Source organism: Rutilus rutilus, assembly GCF_951802725.1.
Source record: "Rutilus rutilus genome assembly, chromosome: 24".
Classification (NCBI taxonomy): domain Eukaryota; kingdom Metazoa; phylum Chordata; class Actinopteri; order Cypriniformes; family Leuciscidae; genus Rutilus; species Rutilus rutilus.
This window is the reverse complement of record NC_140228.1, coordinates 23770853-23794356: the sequence shown is the minus strand read 5'-3', so window position 1 is coordinate 23794356 and position 23504 is coordinate 23770853. Positions and strand designations below refer to the sequence as shown.

At 39.7% G+C, this 23504-nt stretch overlaps 1 protein-coding gene across 2 annotated transcripts in view; it reads right to left on the bottom strand.

Annotated features, from left to right (window-relative positions):
• gpr158a (G protein-coupled receptor 158a) overlaps nucleotides 1–23504 on the bottom strand; it is a 90550-nt gene that overhangs the window by 23226 nt on the left and 43820 nt on the right. For both annotated transcript variants that reach the window (XM_084398656.1, XM_084398655.1), the window contains exons 4-5: nucleotides 19523–19752; nucleotides 16083–16151 (exon numbers count right to left, since the gene is read on the bottom strand). In XM_084398656.1, the coding sequence (XP_084254782.1) occupies nucleotides 16083–16151; nucleotides 19523–19752 (299 nt within the window). The remainder of the gene's footprint in view (nucleotides 1–16082; nucleotides 16152–19522; nucleotides 19753–23504) is intronic.

Sequence of the window (23504 nt, the reverse complement as noted above, 5' to 3'; positions counted from 1 at the left end):
CCCTTGCATGCCACTCACTCCTTAGATGAACCTTCTGCATAATGGACTCACATTGATGACCGGTTGAAAGCTGATCCACACGTACAACAGCCAAAGATCAATGAGAATGAATGTAACCTGACCTCTGTGCGTGTGTCTGTGTGGTGTGTGTCGGCACCAGAGCCCCATCCAAAACATGAAAGACAAAGAAGAACAAACATCTGAGGCTGCGTAATTATCAGTGTGTTGCAGATGTGCTGCGACCCCCCCTTACGGGACCATTCGTGCTAATCCGATTAGCAGAGGCATTAATGGTCGTCCCATAGCAGTGGAAAAAGACACAGGCACGTGGTTATTTTGGGTCACTAGCTCTGAGTCAGACGAGGGACGTGGCGAACTCTGGGGGGGAAGCCAAGAGGAGGCGACGGAAGTCAACGTTGCCCAGATCGGTGAGGCGAGACTGTATTTTGCATGATGCAGGAAAGTCTCACCGCACTCGGAGCGTAACAAAACACACAACGCTTCAAGTGGCTGATTCCTCAGAGGGCTCGAGAACACAAACAAAACGCAGTTGCCGTGGCGTGAGACGACAGAGAGCCAGACGGTAACCAGGTTGAGAAAAAAAACACTGAAGCAAATCCTGAGTTATCATTTTACATTAGTGCGCCTATATACATATTCATATTCTTCAGCCTCTTCGCATTATTTAATCTTGCCTTAAATATGCTGACTCTGAAATGGCTTAAAATTGCGATTTTATCCAAATAGTCATTGTCAAGTTGACTTAACTATTTAGCCGCCAGCATTTTTGAAAAAAGTTGCCATCCACCGTCAGCATTAAGTTTCATAAAAAAGCAACATGTTGAGCAGAAAAGCTGAGAAAAACGTGTTTTTGTTAAAGACTACATTTGGATTGGATTCACAGCGATGAAGATCGAGTTCATCAACACCCCTAAAGCTTCACAGTCCTAAAGTTCGTCCTGGATTGACATTTTATTCGGTAACATTAGGCAGTTTTGATTTATACGCTGTTTATCATTGATGATCGCATTATTTTACATATGCATCTCCTTAAATATGATATCGCTAGTTTCTGCTTCCTTTTTTCCTGTGTTTTGATCAGGAGATTCAGTTATCCATCGAAATCATACTGAATACAGTATTGCTTCAACATAATTATACTTGACCTCTGATACTAATCACCCAGCACCTATTGTAACACCTTACAAACTAGCATTTTACAAAAAAACATAATTAAAAAAAAAACACACTCTTGAAATGGAGGGGTTTAGCTGAATGTCAGGGCAGTCCAGAACAAAAAAAGGGGAGTGAGACAGCTCTGACATTTCCACAGTTTGCCTGGAGCACTTACGTCCGCTCTAAATATTTCGATGAGAGGAACTTAATGACGAGACCTTGCCTCTTGCCTTGCCTTACCCAGAAAAACTGAATCTTTTGGAGAAAGACAGAGGCACAGAGGAGCAGTTGACGCATGTCTTGTCTTTGGAGAGTTGGCAGAGCTCTCATCCATCACAGAAACATGCTGTCGGGTCACACCTGTTGTACAGCACACACATGCACTGTCAGCACTCACTAACTCATTCCATGTAACCGCTATTCATGAATCAATACATCTAAAAGACCTATAACAGGTTCAACAAATAAACTACAGCATTGAATATTATGTAACTAAAGCACTTAAAGAACTGCAGGTAATACATTATTTTACAGTGTCCTTGTTACACAGCACATGTAGTTACTGTAGTAATAACAATAAATTATGAATAATAATAAGCAACTAACCCTAAACCAAATCCTAACCCTATAGTAAGTACATGTAGTTAATTATTACTTAAATGTTAAACAATGAAATAAAGTGTTACCGAACTACGCTTATAGTTTCTAATAGTAAATTATGCATAATTACAAGCAATATTGCTTATACAAGCATAATTATAAGTACATATTGTTAATTAAAATTACTCTGTAACGCTGTAACAAGGTCACCTTAAAATAAAGGGTTACTCTTTAGTTGTCTTTGTTTCACTGTAATTATACATTTAAGTACTTAAGTATGAAGTAACTATAGGGTTAGGATTAGGGTTTGGTTTATTTAGGGTCAGTTGCAAGCAATTATGCATAATTTATACACTGTAAAAAAAAAGTTGCTACCTTTTTAAGTAAAATGAACTTGGTCATTTAAGTTATTTCGACTTAAATTACATTAAACTGGCTTAAAAAATGAGTTAAATCTTGTATAACTTAGAAAAAAAGTTGAAAATTCCTGAACTTATTTTGTTAAAGTTAAGCAATGTGAGTTAAATCAATGTAAAAAACATGTTTTCATAACTTATTGATCATTTAATTTTTTTTACAGTGCAGTTATTACTATAGTAACTGCATGTAACAATGACACGGTAATTGCTATCGCACCTTCTATATGTAAATTACCTCTGTTATGATTGGCTGATCACCAGCGTAGGTGTGGCCAAAATCGTATCTCACAATGTAAGCAATTTTATATCACAATAATTAGATTAAACCACAATTATGCCGCATGTGCTGTTCATTGTGAACATAGAAAATTGCTTTAATTTTGCATACTGATTGTGTTGACATGTAAATGTGGACGTTATATGTTATATGTATATGACATCATTGCCATCACATTAGAATGTCCCTTAAAAACACACGCACGCATACACACAAACACTCACAGGAGGGTTACAACGACAAGCCAGAGCAAATGCCAGTACATATAAACTGATCTCTCTCTTCCATTCTCTTGGTTTAAAACTCTCCATTAATAATCAATGCTAAGTGCTGGGAATCACGGTGATTGTCCTGCTTGTTCAGGAAGATGGGGGTGGGTCATATGAGTGAAAGATTGCATTGTACTTTACATAAAATTCCTATGGAGGCTTTTAGCAACACCTTAATGAGGCAATAAGGCCATTTTATTAATATAGTCACAGCTAATGGGCGTTTTTTTATCACAATATAGCATGGTCCCAAATGCCTTATTTTTATCATATGTGGTTACAATACATATAAAAATATATAAAACAATTAAAGATTATAATTTCATTATAATAAAAGTCTTTTTCCCCCCATGAAACAAAAAAAGATTATAACTATAATGATATATTAGCGTCCACTAACAGAGGATAACATTATGTTGAATAATTTAAGTGCACGCTGTAGTTATGATCAGTGTGTCATAGTTTTTTTTTTCCTTAAGTAGGAAAGTACAAATTTATGGCATTTGATAATTACTTCTACTGTCTTTCTAATTTGGTTAATGTATTTTGGTTAAATGTACTGACAAGTCATTTCCATTGAAAGTGTAATTGATGTATTTAAATAAATTTGTAGTTACACATTTGTAATGTTTCAATTTAATATATTTTAAATACATTAACTTTAAATGTAATATCGTTACACACAACAGTTCAAATTACTTTTGCACGTGCTTTAGTTTGTTAGTCAACACATCAAAAGAAGTGTACTTTAAAGCATAACAAAATTATTTCTGGTGATTTAAAATGTACTTTAAAGTAAAAAAAAATCAAAATTGAGTAGCAGAAGAGGTGAACATTTTCAGTCTCTTTTTTGGGATAAAGAAAGTCATATACGGATGAATGCATGAAGGTGAATAAATGAAGAGAGAATTTCAGGTTGAACTATTCCTTAAAAAGCAGGAAAATAAAGACCTATTTCCCCGGTGAAACTGTGTGAGGTACTGTCATGCTGTCTGGCTCATCTGTGTCTGTGACACTACCCTCTGGAGTGTAAACCTGAGAACAGAGTGTTCCTCATCCCTCACGCAACATCCACACAAAAACACACACTGCTCTTCAAAGCTCGCATGGGCATTCACTCACACACACTTCATTACACCCCTTCAGGGGCTCATCCACTCACAAGCCGACGCCAAAAAAAGCATTTATTATTTACCTTTACATAATAGTCCTGGTGTAGATTTATCCTAATGCCTCCCGCTTGCATTTCTTTTCCCTTTTTTGTTGTTGTTGCTAGTTTCAACCCCCCTGCAGCTCCCTTTCTCTTTGTCATTTTCAAAGAAGGCGCCCCATTACGTAACGCGTCGTTTTCTCTGTGCATCTTTGAGTCTTTGTGTAAGACGAAGAGAAAGAAGCAGAGTAGGAGTGGACCTGCCAAAGAGTGTTTGAACACATGCTCTCCCCCATACACACACAACCTCAGTGTGCCAAGGCAGAGATTGATAACACTGCAGTCAATCACGACGGCCGAGGAATTCACACAGCCGACACCATCAGACTCATGTGGTGGAATTCAGAGAAACCCTATTAGTGCTGTCAGTCAAAACTCAAACAAACAGCCGTGATTGGCAGAGGAACACAGGAAACACAGAGAGTGGAAGACGGGAAGTGTACATCATGAAGGCAGCAGTAAAGATAGGCTATGTTTGACAATAGTACAACCACTACTAATACTAATAACAGTATTACTACTACTTTACAGTTTCTGCAGTATTCAAAATGTGTATAAGGGACACTGTGTACAGAAACACAAAATCTTTCATCTTCAAGATCAAGTCATCTTGATCTTTTATTCCTAGAGTGATGATTGAATCCGAAGTACTATACACTGTATAATATTTTTGGTCACACTTTAGATTAGCGTCCAATTCTCACTATTAACTAACTATTAACTACGAATTTTGCCTAATTACTGCTTATTAATAGTTAGTAATGTGGTTGTTAAGTTTAGGTATTGGGTAGGATTGATATTCTACATTATGGTCATGCAAAATAAGGCATGAATATGTGCTTTATATGTACTAACAAACAGTCAATATCCTAGCAATATGCATGCTAATAAGCAACTAGTATAGAAATTGGATCCTAAAGTGTAACCATATTTTTGAATTCCAAACTATTTTAGAATTTGACCTAATTCCTATATATATATATAGATACACTGTATATATGTTATCATAAATTTGCTTTTAAAAACCAAGGACATTTATTTCACAAAAATTGTTGATACACAAGTACCGTCCCACTGTAACATACACATAAATTGTCAGAATATGACTACTACTGATGAATAAAAAGTATAAGTTAAGGCTATTAAATAGCAATCCCAAACTAGTTTTTGTTAATTCAATAAAGATAACAAGTTGGTATGAGCCACCACAGTCATTTAAAATATACAAAATAACACACAGTGAAAATGAAGTGGTATTTTAGCATGGTATATTCTATACTATACTACTATACTATACTTGATTATTCTAATATGAACTGTTAATGAAACACATGGACACTCATCCTGATGAATAGAATGAACCTCATCCCAGTGTGAAAATCCTTTACAGCTAACAGGTTCCAGTTACGTAATTTACTGGTACTTTTTTGGTAATTTCACGACTTACTAATTGACAACATTACTACGGCGTTGCATGCTCGTAATTTATCTGACAGGACAGGAAAGTTCATTTTTCAGAGACTTTTTATTCCGTAACAAGTTACGAATACATTATAACGGTTAAGCAAAGAGAACGGTTTGGCCCGACTACAGTTCTGTACTGAGTACATCTCTAACAGGTTCAGGATTGAAAGCTGGGCAGTGATGCTGAGATAGCATGACTCAATCTTTCAAGCTCTCGCCTCATCAAGGCAGCACTTTCACAATGTGTTTTAATAAAGAACTTCCGTTTCCGTGGAGCGGTGTGGCTGCAACAGCTGGGCTGTGAAAGCTGGAGCAGATGAGATGACGTGCGTAGCCCTCTATGCAGCTGAATGCTGTTATTTATTACAGTCATGCATGATCATTAGCTGGCATGTTCCTCATCTCCACCCTCACACCAATCTCCAGGCACTTGGTTACAAAGGCCACGGATCACGGATCGTTCAAACTGACGTTAAATGATTCCACGCAAATGTTGATGCATGATTCAGAAGTTCCACCGTCTCTCATTTGCAATTTAGCAATTGGACACAAATAGGGCTTGAAGGTTTGTTTTCTTCAATAAATGGTCAGTGAAAGGATAACCTCGGGTTTATATTGAAAAGTAACTCATAATTAAAAATATTGTTTACTTAACAAACAGGATATCAATTCAACAGATTAATGTCAATCACGGTATAATTTGAATTGAAGGGGGTGGTGGTGGCGCAATGGATAAGACACATGCCTTTGGTGTGAGAGACCCGGGTTCGAATCCACTGTGAGACACCAATGTGTCCCTGAGCAAGACACTTAACCCCTAGTTGCTCCAGAGGCGTGCGACCTCTGACATATATAGCAATTGTAAGTCGCTTTGGATAAAAGCGTCAGCTAAATGAATAAATGTAAATGTAAATTGTTAGATACAGAAGGTCCGGACATTTGATGGCATTTAAAGTGTTTAATACAAGCTACTTTTCAAGCAAAGGTTGATTTCATGTTATATAAACAAAATGTCTCAAAAAGGGCATTTGTACTTCTAATGGTTTAAAAGAAATGTAATGGGACACAAAAGAATGTGCCATTTTATAAGTCCCTAAACCACACAGTGTACAATACTGGTGCTTAAAATAACTAAAAACTGTATTTTATTATCAGTAGACAAGCATTAAGATGTTATTTGTTTGTTGCTCCAAAGCATGAATGATAAAGCTGACTTAGGCAGAGATCGATTAGACAGACAGCTCAAGGTCAGTACATCAGACCATCTGCTTATTGATCCTGGATTAGTTTTCTTGGAAACCCACATATATTCCAAGAAATTGCCTTATGTTCTTGATGGCATGGTGAAAAGTGTGAGTAGATGAGTATTAAAGCAGAATCAATAATGCAAGAGGTTCCTTCCTTCAGACAAGCAGACGAAACATCATAAACATTGCTTTTTATGCATGAACGTGATTCTAGCCAATCCATTCAATCAATCATTAGGGATATTCTGGTGTAGATGCCTTCAAAGGTCTTATATTGAGTGATCTAATCTAATTTCCAAGCAGTGACCTTATGCTGTCCATCCTTGATTCATAGGAAGCTTCTATGCTCTCATATACCAGAAGGACAAATGCAGGATTAGAAGGAGTGAGCACCTTTTCCCCAAACACCATAAATAATTGAGCGCTAGCAAGAGGTCATTTCTGGAGCAGGTCTAATTAAGGACGGAGGTGGAGCGTGGAGTCTGGTGGTTTCTGGTCCATGAAGGCTAGAACACCACCTCACCGGGTGCTTTTTTTATGTGTCAGTCAAGACATGCTTGTGCAATGGCATGCTGTAGGTTTGACCACAAGTGCACAGTGAGAAAAGTTCGGCCTACACATTTGGCTATATTTGCATGTCTTTGGTGGTTTGTATTTCTAATGATAAATACAAAGTTCTGTCATTGAAAACCTTAACTCAGTCTGCTTGCAGTCATATCGTTCTCTATAGGGCACAGCTGAAGGGTTCCTGCTGTATGAGCTTGCTACTCAACTTTCAAACACTTGGTCAGTGTCTACGTAGTAGTTGGCAGTACGCTTATAGAAACCCTCCACCTTCCCCAGCTCCACCTGTATAGATTAGAGCCCTGCACGGGCCAAAAAATCCAGCCCTAACCCGGCCCTGGCCCGTGGTGTTCAATAGGGGTGTCGAAATTAATCGTTTCTACGATGCATCGCGATGCAGACGAGGACGATTTGGTATCGGTTCAGTAATAGACCATGGGCCCTATTTTAACGATCTGAAACGCAAGTGTCAAAGCGCAAAGCGCAAGTAACTTTGTGGGCGGGTCTTGGCGCTGTTGCTATTTTCCCGGCGGGATAAATGACTCTTGCGCCTGACGCAAATCTAAAAGGGGTTGGTCTGAAGTAGCTTCATTATTCATAGGTGTGGTTTGGGCGTAACGTGAAATAAACCAGTCAGAGCGTCATCTCACATTCCCTTTAAGAGCAGGCGCGCTTGTTCTAAAGCAGATTCCTATTATAACGGCGGATTTGCCAGGCGCACGCCAGGAGCGGTTCAAGGCCGAGGAGACCGACGTTCTCGTCAGGGACGTTGGGGATGGAGAAACACACCCAAATTAACTTCGGTTAAACAGGCGTATGATAATTTGGGTAAATGTGTAAGCTAGATGTATGCTTTTATAATAAACTATCTATCTATCTATCTATCTATCTATCTATCTATCTATCTATCTATCTATCTATCTATCTATCTATCTATCTTTCGTAATAATGTATGATTTGCAAAAATGATAACTGCTGCGTCTGTGTGTAGATGAGAGAATCAAAGTGTATGGGCGTTGTGCACACGCTACATTGATTAAGGCTAAGCATGCACCCTTAAAATAGCATATAATAACATGCGCAACGCGCCACTGACTTTAAACTGTTTTTTTTTTCGGTTAGTGGCGCAATTGTTTTCTAAACCTGTAAAATAGCATGAGGGAACGTTTGCGCCGCAACACGCCTCCTCTTTGCGCTGAACCGCCCCGGGGAGCGCAAGTGTATTTCTTAGTTAACCGACGTGCTTCTGTGGAGGGAAAAGTCTGCTTTGCGCGGGTGCAAAATAGGAATGATACATGCGTCGGTGTACAAAGTCAATTGCGCTGGGTGCAAGATAGGGCCCCATAACCGATTGTAATGTACTGACGCTTTTCTGACAACATTTGTCACGTACGTGCTTTGCCGCGGAAGCATACAATGGCAGAGGAAGGTGAGACGCGAGTGCGAGAAAATTAAAAGCCTACATCTGGGCACATTTCGGCTTTTATGAACAACCTGGTAAGCACGACCTGCAGAAGACACGTGCTGTGTGCGCTCATGTCACGCACAAATAGAATATGCATGAGGTAATACCACTAACTTGATAAACCACGTTAGCCGTTTTCACCCCGAGCTGTTAACGCCTGGCAGAGTCTGACTGCTTTAGAGTAAGCGGATGAGCTCCAACGTCACCCGAATCCGCAGCCAAAAACAAATCATCCACCCGCCCCAATCATTTTCTCTGATTTAAGTATCCGCACCCGATGGTCAAATTACAAATATTCTGTGTTGTTACGCGTGATTATAAATGGATGATCGTCACCTTCAACAGCGGACTTGGCGACGGTTGATGCGACCATCTTTAATGGTAACATAATATACTGATTAATGAGCGCTGCTTTTAAATGAACATTTCTTTAAAACAAAATTTATTTGACAGATTTTCCTTTTCTTAATGGCATAAACAAGCTTTACTTCCTTGAAACTTAAACTGGAATGTCACTGTTTCTATCACTGCGACTTCCCGAACAGCCGAGCACACGCACACACACGCACGCACATCACTTTTGAAGTAAAATTGAACATTGAGGATGCAGTGCATCGTGATGCATCGTGATATCGAATTGAACTGAATCGATGACATGATAATCGTAATCGAACCGTGAGACCAGTGTAGGTTCACAACACCCCTATTGACCGTGCTTCAGTTTTTGACGCCAATGGGTTGGAAATAATTGGGAAAGCTAACGGATAGCTTTCTCCAGGTAATAGAGCTTGGTGAGTAAGTTATGAGCAATGAGAAGGTACAGTAGTCAGCTAAAAGGAAAGCTTTTTCAGACGTGGAGCAAGTTATTAATTAATTTTTATCTTTCAAAATAAGATCAGGAGTCTTGTATTATGAAAGTAAATAGGGTCAATTATGAATTCTTGGAAAAGTTTACGAAGAGGCTAATTACTTTAGCAAGATACTGAAAGATTGTCAGTGGTTCAAGCAGAAAGCAATTTTACAGCCATAACAACAGCTTTTCTAAGAGGTGAGAGGTGCCTGTCTTTTTTTAGTCCTAGATAACATTAACCTGATTGGTGATAATGTGAACAGGCAGCTTTGGGATGATATCGTCATCTATTTTCATTCTTTCACAACTCGTCTCTTTCTTTTCTCTCCTCTCTTCCCATTTGGCTTGTAATCTGTAAGAATGTCTATGTCTGTGTGGACATGTCTGGTTTAGGTGTGGGGGGAGTTGGCTCCTCTTCCCCACATGCGGGGGCAAGAACGGGAGGTAATAGCTTGTGCTGTGTCCCCCGAGTCTTGCGGCGTGTGAATTACATCTAGTTTGGCCTCCATGGAGTCAAGAGCTCTCTCTCCGTCAAAACCGTGCACTGTTCCCTTCCCCGTCATCACCAAATCCACCGAGATATTTCTGATAACATTAGGTTAATAGGTATGTGACCTGTGCTTTGTGCAGGAGAGAGAAAAAAAGAGATGAGAAATACAGCAAGAGACATGTCTGTGTCAGACTTTTGAACATCAGCATTAAGTTCAGTTTACACTGCATCTTATTTTGGCAAAAGCCACCTGCTTAGCCAGGAAGTGGCTGCCTGAAAGACCTGATACAAAGAATTTAGATATACAAATACGGTGCATCTTACTATGAATGGGAGAAAGTGCAACACGCAATATGGCGGAATAAGACCCGCATTCAAAATAAGGGCCAGCCATTAGAAATTCCGGTTTCAATAGAAACAGTCAGGGCCCTATCTTGCACCCAGCGCAATTGACTTTGTACACCGACGCATGTATCATTCCTATTTTGCACCCGATGCACAGCGGACTTTTCCCTCGGCAGACGCACGTCGGTAAATTAGGGAATGAACTTGCGCTCCCGGGGGCGGTTCAGCAAAAAGAGGAGGCGTGTTCTGGTGCAAACGTTCCCTGGTGCTATTTAAACCTAGTCTAAAGTCAGTGGCACGTCCAGATGCTATTTTAAGGGCGCATGCTTGGCCATAATGTAGCGTGTGCACAACGCGCATACACTTTGCTTCTCTCATCTACACACAGACGCAGCAGTTGACATTTTTGCAAACCATAAATAATTACAAAGGAAAAATATTCCACACGAGGGAAATCATTGTGGTGTCCATGAAGATGTGAAAAAATGGGTTTCTCCCATCCCCATACAATGTCACTTCTCTGTCTTTTACGGCCCTGACGAGAACGTCGGTCTCCTCGCTGTGAACCGCTCCTGGTGTGCGCCTGGCAAATCTGCCGTTATAATAGCAATCCGCCATGGAACAAGCGCGCCTGCTCTTAAAGGGAATGTGAGATGATGCTCTGATTGGTTTATTTCACGTTACGCCCAAACCACACAGAGTAATGTAGCTACTTCAGACCAACCCGACCAGACCAATGACAAAAGAGTCATTTATCCCGCCGGTATAATAGCAACAGCGCCCGAGATCCGCCCACAAAGTTACTCGTGTTTCGCGTTTGATACTTGCGTTTCAGATCATTAAAATAGGGCCCAAGCGAGTGTCTCAGAACATTGAGAACATTGCTTAGGACTGCACATGCGCATTGGCCTGGTCCAGCCGGAAAAATTCATTTTTTTTGTCATGATTTGAGTTGACAGATTTCATTGGTAATTTCAAATATGAAATTTTATCATAAGCTTGGTGAATAGCTTTGGATAATTTAATGTTTCCCCATTCAAAGAGATGGGAGTTGTACTTGCATGAATGAAATAGCTGCCTGAGAGGCATTTCAATGATGGCCGCCGAGTGAAAACTTCCCTTCAAGGGACTTTGCCTGATATAGCACAATAACCTGAGCATTACCATGTCTGTGTTTTTTTTATACAAACAATGGAAGTCAGTGGGGTCCAATATTGTTCAGCACCTCACTGACTTTCGTTGTATGGACAAAACCATTTCTTCAAAGTATCTTCTTTTGTCTTCTTTTTTTTAATGGCAATATGGTCCTCGGTAACATAAGGCGGAAGATTGGTTTAAGATTTTGATGCCAGGTACACAGACTGGAGAACGGCAGGCATTCTCTGATCCACTTAATCCATGGAAAGGCAGTGACTTGGACCGACTCAAAACATAAGGCCAGACTCCATCCTGTGCCAGTCAAAACGCACAAGAACACAGCAGTGTTTTTCATTAGCCTCCCGATGGGCCGGGTTCCAGGGTCAGGATGGCAGCAGACCATTTGGGCATAGAGGTGAAAGAAGAGGACAACTGGAGAGGGCAGAGGGGAAAAAAATGTCGGAACAGAAAGAAGGCCTAAGATGAAGATTGTGTATGGAATTCAGGCTCACATAGATTGATGGAGGGTGAAAATGCTCAGCAGGGAGAGAAGGTGTGTAAGACGTAAGAAGGAATCACTTCCCTTGAGTTAAATAAGAGAGATGCTTGAAATTTAGAGAGATCTGCAGTAGGTCCCCCCAGGATTTCACGACGGGGAGTATTAATCTAGTTAGTAACTAGAGTATTAAACCCAACACTAAACATGACAAGCGTCAGATATATAGTAGAAAGAGAATCTGTGTATGCCTCATAAATTCACTGACACAGGTGCCCTGTGACTTCTGTGTGGACAGGGATGAACAAGCAACCAGAAAAGCATGTGTGTGTGTGTGCATGTAATTCGGTTTCTTCTCTCTCTCGCTCCACATCCCCCGCCTTATTCTAGACGCCGCCAAGTGAAGTTATTGCATGTGACACGCTCAGCAGTAGGAGAGGGTTGCGAGCTGAAAAAATTGCATTACTCAACAAAGCAGAATGCCAGAGGAACAAGATGAGATACATCTCTGCTTCTTGATAACACTGGAATTATTTAAGTAGAAGAGGGGGAGAAGGAGTGGATAATATTTTCCAGTCTATATTTAGATTGGGAGCAATTGCAGCAGAGCAGACAGGCGGAGCTTCTATCTGCTTCAGATGAGCTACACGGTGGGCCGTGAGCAGGCAGATATATCTGTCTCTGAGCTTCAGATTAAACCACAAACTGAATCAGAGGGAAAACGGCAGTTCTAAAAGAACAGACACATTCTCATAGGCTGCATGTACACTGCATGTACATTGCAAGACCTAATGCACAGATACAATATTTTGACACTAAGCCAATTTTAAATCCTGTCTGATTATATTCACTTTAAACTAGGGCTGTCGGTCAATTAAAATATTAAGAGCAGACAACTTCATAATGTGTGTAATTATTGGGTTCACCAGTTTGTGTGGATGATACTCAAGGCAGAATATATGTGCATATCCACAAAAAAGACACGAGGTTGTAAAAAAAAACATACCAACCTTGATTTGGTGGATAAAAAATTAAATATGAACTACTTCACTGTTATTAATTATAGTAAACTAAAAACATTTAAAACATTTTCGTTACTTGAAATAAAATAAATGTTAGCTGATATATAGGGATGTGCCCGTCAACTCAACAAAATTCCAGAAGGTTTTCCACTGGACATGGAATCTCTTCTTTTTTTTCCCAAATCTTCACTCACGTCTCACCTATTTTCACAGGGGATTATAATCATTTCTTCCTTTTGTTCACTTTTTATTACTACATTTGCATCCTTCGGACGATGGAGACGGAGCCGAAGGTGGTGGAGCTCTGAGCACAGATGGCAAGCAGATGGAACTAGGAACTGGGAACTAACCCGGTAGAGCCGTAAGTCCGATGGTCCCAGGTGGAGCCAATGGAGGGAGGAGCCAAGGAAGAGTCAGGGTGATCCACTCGACTGGTAGGAACTGGATGACGGATGAATCCACACCACAGGGGAGGGGAGGTCGAGCAGGAGTCAAGGGGTTGACGGGAAACAGCAGAAATGGGGCTAATGGACTGGCTGACATTGAAAGAGGACACGGGAGAGGGAGACTGGGTGGGAACTCTGGAGACTTCGAGCTGGATGAAACCAATGGGAACGCAGGAGATACTGAGCTGGGCCAAACCAGTGGGGAGGCTGGAAATTCTGAGCTGGGCAGAACCAGAGGGGACAGGAGATGCAGGTAAAAATTCTCTTCCAAATCATTTAGTAGGTCAGAGTCCAGCGGTAGCTCACCCTCAATGGTGGTAGTGTGGAAGGGGCTCCTATCTATACACACAAACTCCAAGAGTACTCACACGGCGGACGATGTTGCAGGCTCACACACCTGGTCAGACATCTTGCAAGGCTCAGGCACCTGGGGCTCATACCTATTCTCCAGCGTGGGCTCATGCATTACTGCAGGCTCTAGCGTTCGCTCCATGCAGCTTGGTGATGACTGGCTGGCTGGCTGGCTGGGCTTTGGGTTGTGATGAGCAACACTGCTAAGTCCATATTTAAATATACTTAATGGGAGGGTCCTATATTCTGTCACACACTGGCTGTAATGATGCACGCAAAGTTGAGGAATCAAACAAAACAGTCTTTAATAATAATTACAACCAAAACACGTAGGAGAACTTCAGGAAGAAAAACAACCACGCTACAATAAAAGATACATGACAAAAAAAGTAAAGAAAACTCAGGGCTTAAATACAAGGGGAGTAATGAGGATACTAATAAAACAACAGGTGAACAAAATCAGTAACTATGGGAACAAATTAGTGAACCAATTACAGAGAACATAGGCAAACAGAAACAGAACATAGGCTACACGTTACATTGCCAGAGAAAAATATACTGTGTTAATTCAGAATTTCAAACATGTTCATCATAGAGGATGTGTATTCAAGTCACAATATGTATGATTTTTATTTTTGAATAACTAAACCTAAGTGACCAGATAATAGATATGAATTAGATTCAGATTCATATTTGCAAGAAGCCCAAATCAAGAAAATCTGATCCTAAGCCTTAATTGACCACAACAAATTCCAATCTAAAGCCAGATGTCTGTGAAAAGAAAGTAAAAAAAAAAAAAAATGTTTTTTAAAACTTTCCTCTTGAGCAAATCTCACAAAAAATGGTCAATAATGTCCAAGTCATATTTCACACCAAAATCAAAGGAACAAAATAAGAAATTCTATATTGCATAAAGAAAATTAAGAATATGTGAAATAATCCACAGACATTTTCTCACGCCACTCATAAACTGGTACTATTCTAAATAGTTAAAAACAGATTAAGACATTTGTTTTCTAAAGGACAAATGCACAGGAAATGAAGGTCTCGATATACTCACGGCGAAGTTCTTTTTTCTTCGCTTTCGATTGTTTAAAAGCAAGCAGATTTACAGTATTAAACATGAAAAAAGTGTCAGTGTCTCTTCAATTAGAATTACAACTTCAGTTCCTACTATAAAGTGACTCTCCATTGTATTATTGTTTTCACTTGATGATGTCTGACCTCGATGGACCGAACAGAAGAAATGAACCAGAGGAGATTTCCTCCTCAAAGAAGGCGGAGTCTCAGAGCCACACTTATAACTATTATATCATCGCCACGGACCAATGGTAGTTTGATGGTGCTTACCAGCCAGAGGGAAATTTTATGGAAGGAGCTTTGCCAAGCTGTTTCGAACTCCCGAAACAAACACAAACGAACTTCGTTTTGGCCTGATTTTGTTCAAAATGAAGTCACACCAGTTTGAGGATATCAGGGGCGTTATGGTCACATAAAGAGTGATTAAATGGCTAAAATGGTCCTCCACCATCATTCCAGAATTATCTCAAAGATTATTACTTTCCAGGACCTTGCATGTGCTAAGCCTCTAAATCAGTTCACTTTAATTGCATTTACCCTTCCATGTTAAGACATGCCCACAGCTTCCTGTGAACGCCACTAAACTGCAATTACTGTGAGCCAAACGGCTCTGCTGAATAAAGCACATGACAACATCTGTCTAAATCAATACTTTATCGATACATCGACAGCAGATTGTCCATCAGTGAAATATCTCGGCTAGGATATCTATTTTATCCTAAATTGCTTCAGTGCATTCTGCACCATGTGAACATCTAATTAGTGTTGTAATATCATAAATGTAAAACATTTGACTTTTGCAGTATTTTAGAAAGTTCCCGGACCAAAACAAGCTAAGCTCTAACAAAAATCTGTGTCTTCAGTGTATGCAATATTGATGTGCTTCCTGCGGATTGATTTTTCTCCATGTATCAAATCCCTTTTTCATTTTCTTAAACATATCATACATAAATCACCAGATTTAACAGCATTCAGAAGTCCATAGAGCTTAACTCGAATTGATCCCGCTACATTTCTTTAATGCTTAAATGAATGCCATTAAAAAGGCATTCTCCTCCTAATGGCTACATTACATTGCAGTACAAGTCTAAGAATATTAGTCACCAAAGTGCAATTAATTTGAACACTCCTAAAGTAATACATAGTAAAAATGACTGCGGTCATTAAAGCTTACCGGAAAGTACAAGAGGAGTGCTCCAAACATGATGGCCTCTAGCAGGATGAGTCCTGACGCTCTGATACTCTGAAACACATCAAAAAGAACATCACATTGGAAAACTTCTCTCCTTAAACTATTCTTTTGCTAGAAATGGGTCAGTGGAAACCTTCCATTTGTGACTACTGCATAACTTTGCGCACAAATGCATTCTCCTTGGACTATTCTAATGTGTTCACAGGGGTTGATTCATCTTTGTTCTCTTCAGACTATTGCCTTGCCCTGGAATAAACCGGCTCTGTTTCCCAATGACATTCACAACTTGATTCATTTTGAGTTTCAAAGCAGTGAACTTTATTATTTTTAATTTTTTTACACTTTCCAAAGAATATTAGAGAGGTGTTTGCACAGTGTTCTGGGTGGTTGCTCAAAAGATTCCACCTCCAAGTTTAATAGATATTCTGGTAAATAAAACAAAATAAATTGTTACTCATGATAAAGTAGTATCATATTTCAATGGAAAGATATTTTTACCATTAGTTACGTGAGGCAAAATAAGTTAGAATCAAATATAAACTGAAATTCATGGCATTTCAACACTATTCTACTCTGCTATCCGCTTTTTAAGTCTGACGTTGTGCGATACCGTATCCGAGTTCAAACGCTCCATCAGATCCCAAAAGCAAACAACTCATGTGCTCATAAACGCACATCCTGATTTTGCAGAGTTAGACGCGCATTCATGGGTCAACATATTTTGTTGATCCTGGAACAACATTCCTGTTCCAAAATGTAATGCTAACCATATTCCTATCCATAAATGATCCCTAAAATCAGTGGGAAATGATAGATGAATAACACTGCCTAAACTTGACATAAACTTTAAACTTGTTCCTCAAATCTGATTGGTTGATTGGAATGTTGTTCCAGAATCAACAAAGATGTTGATCCAAGAACATGTACTTGTACTTGATGAAATCAGGTTCTGCCTCATAAACAGGGGTTGAAATAGTATTCTCACTTGAAACAGGGTGGAGGCTCCCAGAAACCATATACGATATGTCACAACTTAACAAGCGGATTGGACCATTGAGGGTAAATATTATTATGCAACTATGCATTACTTTACGGGGAGCTTACAACCTACTAGCTACATTCAACCTTAAGAACAAATGGTGCAACCCGATAAAGTACATAGTTAGTTTCAAACTAACTAAAAATTTAGGAATTTATTTCCAGCAAAGCTAAAAAAATTATTTTTTTTTCTCTGACAGTGCGGCATGTATATTTAGTTTGGCCGGCGGGCTCAAGTATGTCTCCTTTAAAGCAGAGAAAATGAGAATTCCATTAAGAGGCAACAGGTGAGCTGTCAACTCCTTTCTGAAATCAAACGGCCAATAGAAAGCACTTGACAGCGCGAGCTGAAACAGAACAAAATTTCTAATCCTAACTCTGTCGCTTTCATTTAGACTTCTCCAGCATTTATGGATCGCTTTCAGGCAGCGCCCAGACGGAGCATGCTTCCAGAGTAAATTAAAATGCTGGCACTATCAAAACTGAGTGCCCTACATATCGACAGCCTAAACGGCGCCTCACTGCAGGGATTAATGAACCTTCCTCGCAGTCAGTGTGAATCCAGTCCACTATTACTCAGACCACAGACTGCACGTCTGCTCAAGCTGAGACAGTAGCATGTGCGGTGTACGCTTCTGAAATACTCTGCGTATACGCCAATGGTGTGTTAAGTGTAATAAGTAGCCGTCTGCATTCATAATCTGTGCACTAATCTACAGACTCCTCCTGAGAGAGGAAAATAATAATAATTTTAATGAATCTAATTAACAGGGAGACAATCCAGAGACTGGGCTTGCAATTAACAGACAGAATCAAAGAGAAGGTCAGTGTTAAAGTACAGGCTGGACTGAACCATGTTGGCATATGCCATAAGTGACAGAAATCCTTAAAGGGACAGTTCACCAATAAATGAAAATTGTCATTAATTATTTACTCATGTCGTTCCAAACCCAAACAAATAAAGATATTTTTAATGAAACTTGAGCGATTTCTGTTCCTCCCATTGAAAGTCGACCAAAGCTTTTTCAAGCTTTATAAAGTTCATAAAGACATTGTAAAAGTAATCCATATGAATTGAGTGGTCTTCTGCAGAGACACAGTCACTGTATACACTATGATGAACATATTCACATATAAACATTGATCAATATGGTAAACCAAAGCTAAACTGTGCTTGTTTGACTGAGACTAGAACGAATGAGGTTTAAGTATGTTTAAACAGCCGTTTGCCATATTTGATGAGCTCTGTGTACTATATGTGTGAGTGACAATCAAAGCCAACAGTAAAAAATATCTTCATCTGTGTGTTTCGAAGATGAATGAAAGACTTATGGGTTTGGAACGACATGAGGGTGAGTAAATGATGACAGAATTTCCAGGTTTGTCAATTATCCAGTCAATTACTGCATCACACATATTCTAAATCATAAAAATAGCTGTACTAGTTCATTTCGCTCAGCACCCTCTTTCTTCTCACTCAGCAAACTAATTTCAACTTCATGAAATCAACATTTCATGTCCATTTATTTATTTATTTTGGGAAGGAGCCATGTAGGATAATGCAGTCAGCTTCAGCTTTGTGTTGGGTTCTGATCACCCTGTTGACGTTTCTTTTCTGATAATGATTGTCTGACTATACATTGTCCCTAACATAATGCCATGGAAAGAACCTTGACTCTGTAGATAAATAAGATCCCTAAGTGTAGTCGGGCTGGACTGATCTCTCTCTCTCCTTCTCTAAGGTAGTTTGCAACAAATAACACCTCTTTCTCCTTCCTCTGTAATTCCTTTGTAAATTTAGTCTCTCTCTGTCCCTTCTAATGGTGTAATCCATTTATTTAGTCAACCGGAAACTCCATTCTCTCTGTCCTTTATCAACATTTATTGTGTCTCAACCTGTCTATGCACTAAATATCTCTTTAATTAACTATAATGCAGGCTTAAAATATACCATTTCCTATCCCCTAGACATGCTGTCTTGAATTTTTAAGTAAAATCAAACTGCAAAGTGAGAACCTGCAGTGATTGCGCTCTTGTTGTCACACTGAATTTAATTACTGATAGAGAATAGTTTTCGTTCTGAAAACTCAGATGGAAGCAAAGATGTAGTTGTCGCATGATGATGAAAGCGGTGCACAATGTAGATTAAACTTGCGGGTTTTTTTTTACTTTTCTTTTGTAATAATGTATCTCAAAACTGTCTACTTTCTAATTTAACAGGGAATAAAATATGACCTAACAGGCAAGATACTGTACGCTCAGAGTACGAGTGACTAATTGTAATGTAACTCAGCATGGAAACACCCCGGTGTCAATAAGAACAGGATGTGCTTCATGGAAACAGTTGCCATCTTAATTAGCTCCCTCCGGCAGCACATGCTTACCTTGTTCCTGCGGAAATGGTAGAGCAGCACCATACTGATGAAATCCACCAGCATGCACAAGCCCTGGAAGGAAAGCACCGCCATACGCAGGGCGCCATCACCCCGGGCCACGCAGGGCGTGTTGTCCTTGCAGAAATCACAGCCTTCCTGGCAGGGCAGACAGTGGCTGGAACTTTCTGGAACATCCCTGTGATGTGGTAAACTCTCCGTGCCCTTCACACCAGCTTTCCCTAAAAAAAATAAAAATAATTGAATGATGTTACATGATGTTCGTTCACTCTAAAAAAATCTTGGGTTATTTTTTCTACTCAAATCCTGGGTTGAGCCTTTTGGGTCAGTTTTTTGGGTTCTTTTTTCAGTGTTTGGGTAGTTTTTGTGTAACCCAGAGCCTGGGTCAGACGTAACAACCCAGTGTTTGGGTAGTTTTTATGTAACCCAGAGCCTGGGTCAGACGTAACAACCCAGTGTTTGGGTAGTTTTTGTGTTACCCAGATCCTGGGTCAGATATAACAATCTAGGGGTTGAGTTATTGATCGCAGACTTATTGCGACCTCTTCAGGAGAGAGCAGTGCAGCTCTGTCAAATTAGTGCGTGTCTTCGGTAAAATACAGGTTTGTGTACATTTTTTGTATAAATTCGTTATTGTTCTGTGTTTTCGTTTAATTTTAAGCAAAACAACATACAGGGGCGCGATGTGAGTCACCTAAACGAGTGTCGTGTCGGTCTTTTCGCGTGATGGAAACGCCTGATGCCTTGCATAAAATTTTATAATTTTGTTATATATAAATGCTTCGAAAGGTAAAATATGTTCTCAGACCTGTACACTGATTGTTTATGGACAGGTTATGGTGTCAGTCACAGCATATTTCAGCTATGAGTGAAACACAGGCGGCGGTCTGAGTTAGAAGTTCCCCCGCTAAACATGATACAAGTTCCGGCATGAGATCCAGCGCCGTTACGGTGGAAACGGGACAGAGACTGGTCGATTACACTTGAATTGCTTCTAAATGTTTAATTTTTACTTTTAATATTTGTTAAACGAGCTTAAGTATTCAAAACAATATAAAATATGCTATTTTTTTTTACGCTTAGAGGATTTAAGTTAATCTGTAAATATGAATTCATGAATTCCAAAAAAAAGTACTATAGTAAAAATGAATCAACCAAATATGCTGGGTTAAATAAACCCATTATGCTGAGTTAAATGAACAACCCAATTTGCTGGGTAAAATTAAACCAACATGTGTTCTGTCCTATATTTACCCATCCCTTGGGTTGAAAACAACCCAAACTGGGTTGTTTTTAACCCAGTTTTTTAGTGTTCAAACAACTCTGCAGTTATTTTCAATCTATGGATCTTACCACTTGCATGCATTTGCATATGATCATACCAATAAAAAAGCATGAACAATTGTGAAAAGTAGCAGCACAGACATGACATTTAAAGCGATCCAGCCCACCCTATCCTCCAGTCATTGGTGGTCTCATCAGTAGGCAATTCACACTGTTTCATGCGCTAGCCAGGGTGGATGGGTGTGTACACACCATCTGGGCCTTTACTTTGATGCGCCAGTTGTTTCTGCCTCAGTTACACATATCACATCTTTTCATGATAACAACATCATGCTCTTTAATAGCTTGGATTTTTCTTAAAATCTAACCATAAGCCATGGTATCACAAGAAAAAATATAAAAATAATAACAAATGTCACTTTTGCTGATTTATGGCTGTCTGTGATTACCCATATTGCAAGATTTTAAAGGTGAAGTGAGAAATATTTTCTATATGTTACAAATCCTGCTCCTGGAAGGTCAAGGTCCTGTTGATCGCCAGCCTACCAGTATGGAAATTTCTAGTAATCCTGAACACTTGGGAGCTGGAGTGCTTAATTAGGGTTGTACTTAAACTCTTCAAGACAGTGGCCCTCCAGGAGCAGGACTGGACACCCCTGCAATTAGTTTAATGTGGAGAGACAACTTTAAATGGGATGTCAAACATCATTCTTTATTTTTTCCCCCTGAGTTTATTTTAAAACAGAGGTCAAAAACAGATTGTGCTAAAAATTCAGGACCATTTTGCACCCACACCCTCAAGGGTTAGTAGAATAAATTGACATGCAGTTGCAAAGTTACTTATATTCAATAGAAGGTCTGTTGTGGGACCATCAAAATAAAGTGTTAGCAGAAATGAACTCTTTCCCTGCCAGGGTTTTTGAAAAAAGTTGCCAGTCACCACCTGTCACACTGTGTAGTTCAGACACTTGCAGGAATTACAATCCAAAGAAAGTTTATTTTAATACACCAACAAAAATACAGGAATTTGTAGGGAAAAAACACTACACACCACCTAATACCAGAACAAAGACAAACTCAAACTGAGGGCTTATATACACAGCAAAACAGAGGTAGAAACTAACTAGATAATTACCACAACACACCTGAACTGAAGAACCTAATCAATTAGTGACCATAGAAACAAACATGGAGAGAAAGGAGGAGAACTGAAGTAACTAACAGACTAGGGGCCCTATCTTGCACCCAGCGCAATTGACTTTGTACACCGACGCATGTATCATTCCTATTTTGCACCCGCGCAAAGCGGACTTTTCCCTCGACAGACGCACGTCGGTTAACTAAGAAATACACTTGCGCTCCCCGGGCCGGTCCAGCGCAAAGAGGAGGCGTGTTCCGGCGCAAACGTTCCCTCATGCTATTTTGCAGGTTTAGAAAACAATTGCGCCAATGACCGAAAAAAACTAGTTTAAAGTCAGTGGCGCGTTGCGCATGTTATTATATGCTATTTTAAGGGCGCATGCTTGGCCATAATCAATGTAGCGTGTGCACAACGTGCCTATACTTCGATTCTCTCATCTACACAGAAGCAGCAGTTTTCATTTTTGCAAATCATACATTATTACGATAGATAGATAGATAGATAGATAGATAGATAGATAGATAGATAGATAGATAGATAGATAGATAGATAGATAGATAGATAGATAGACAGTTTATTATAAAAGCATACATCTAGCTTAAATTATCATACGCCTGTTTAACCGAAGTTTAATTTGGGTGTGTTTCTCCATCCCCAATGTCACTTCTCGGTGTTTTACGGCCCTGACGAGAACGTCGGTCTCCTCGGCTGTGAACGCTCCTGGCGTGCGCCTGGCAAATCCGCCGTTATAATAGGAATCCGCTATAGAACAAGCGCGCCTGCTCTTAAAGGGAATGTGAGATGATGCTCTGATTGGTTTATTTCACGTTACGCCCAAACCACACCAAATAATAATGAAGCTACTTCAGACCAACCCCTTTTAGATTCGCGTCGGGCGCAAGAGTCATTTATCCTGCCGGTATAATAGCAATAGCGCCCAAGACCCACCCACAAAGTTACTTGCGTTTCAGATCATTAAAATAGGGCCCTAGGGGTATGTTTACATGACAACGATATGCTTAAAACGTTTTTCCTTTGAGTTTTCCGCGTACAGACGACACCATTGTCAAAAAGATCACCATTCACACGGATCCGTGAAAACGACTAAAACACTGTATTCTGAAACACTATAGATTGAACACGTTATACACATGTGCATGACATCATCGTTTTCACGGGTTCGCGTTTTTGTTGTTTGCACAGAGACCATTTCCAAAACTTGCACTATGAAACCTGTTTTCAAAAGTTTGCGTTTTCAGGCACCCAAAACACTGTTGTCGTGTAAATGAGCGGCCAAAACGCATAAAAAGTCTTCCGTTTTTGTCCTGTAAACAGCCCCTAGAAGATTACCAAGGAAAGTCAAACCTGAACAGAACAGAGAAACAGATTAAAAATCAAACTCAAAACGTGACACCGCTAGCATTTTTCCGCTAAAGTTTCATGGCCCCAATTATTTTGTTGTATGAATATCTGAACATGCAGTATATCAAAAGAACAGACCCTCTGCATTGAAAAAAAATGTATACAACTTTTATTCAAGCTTCTTGC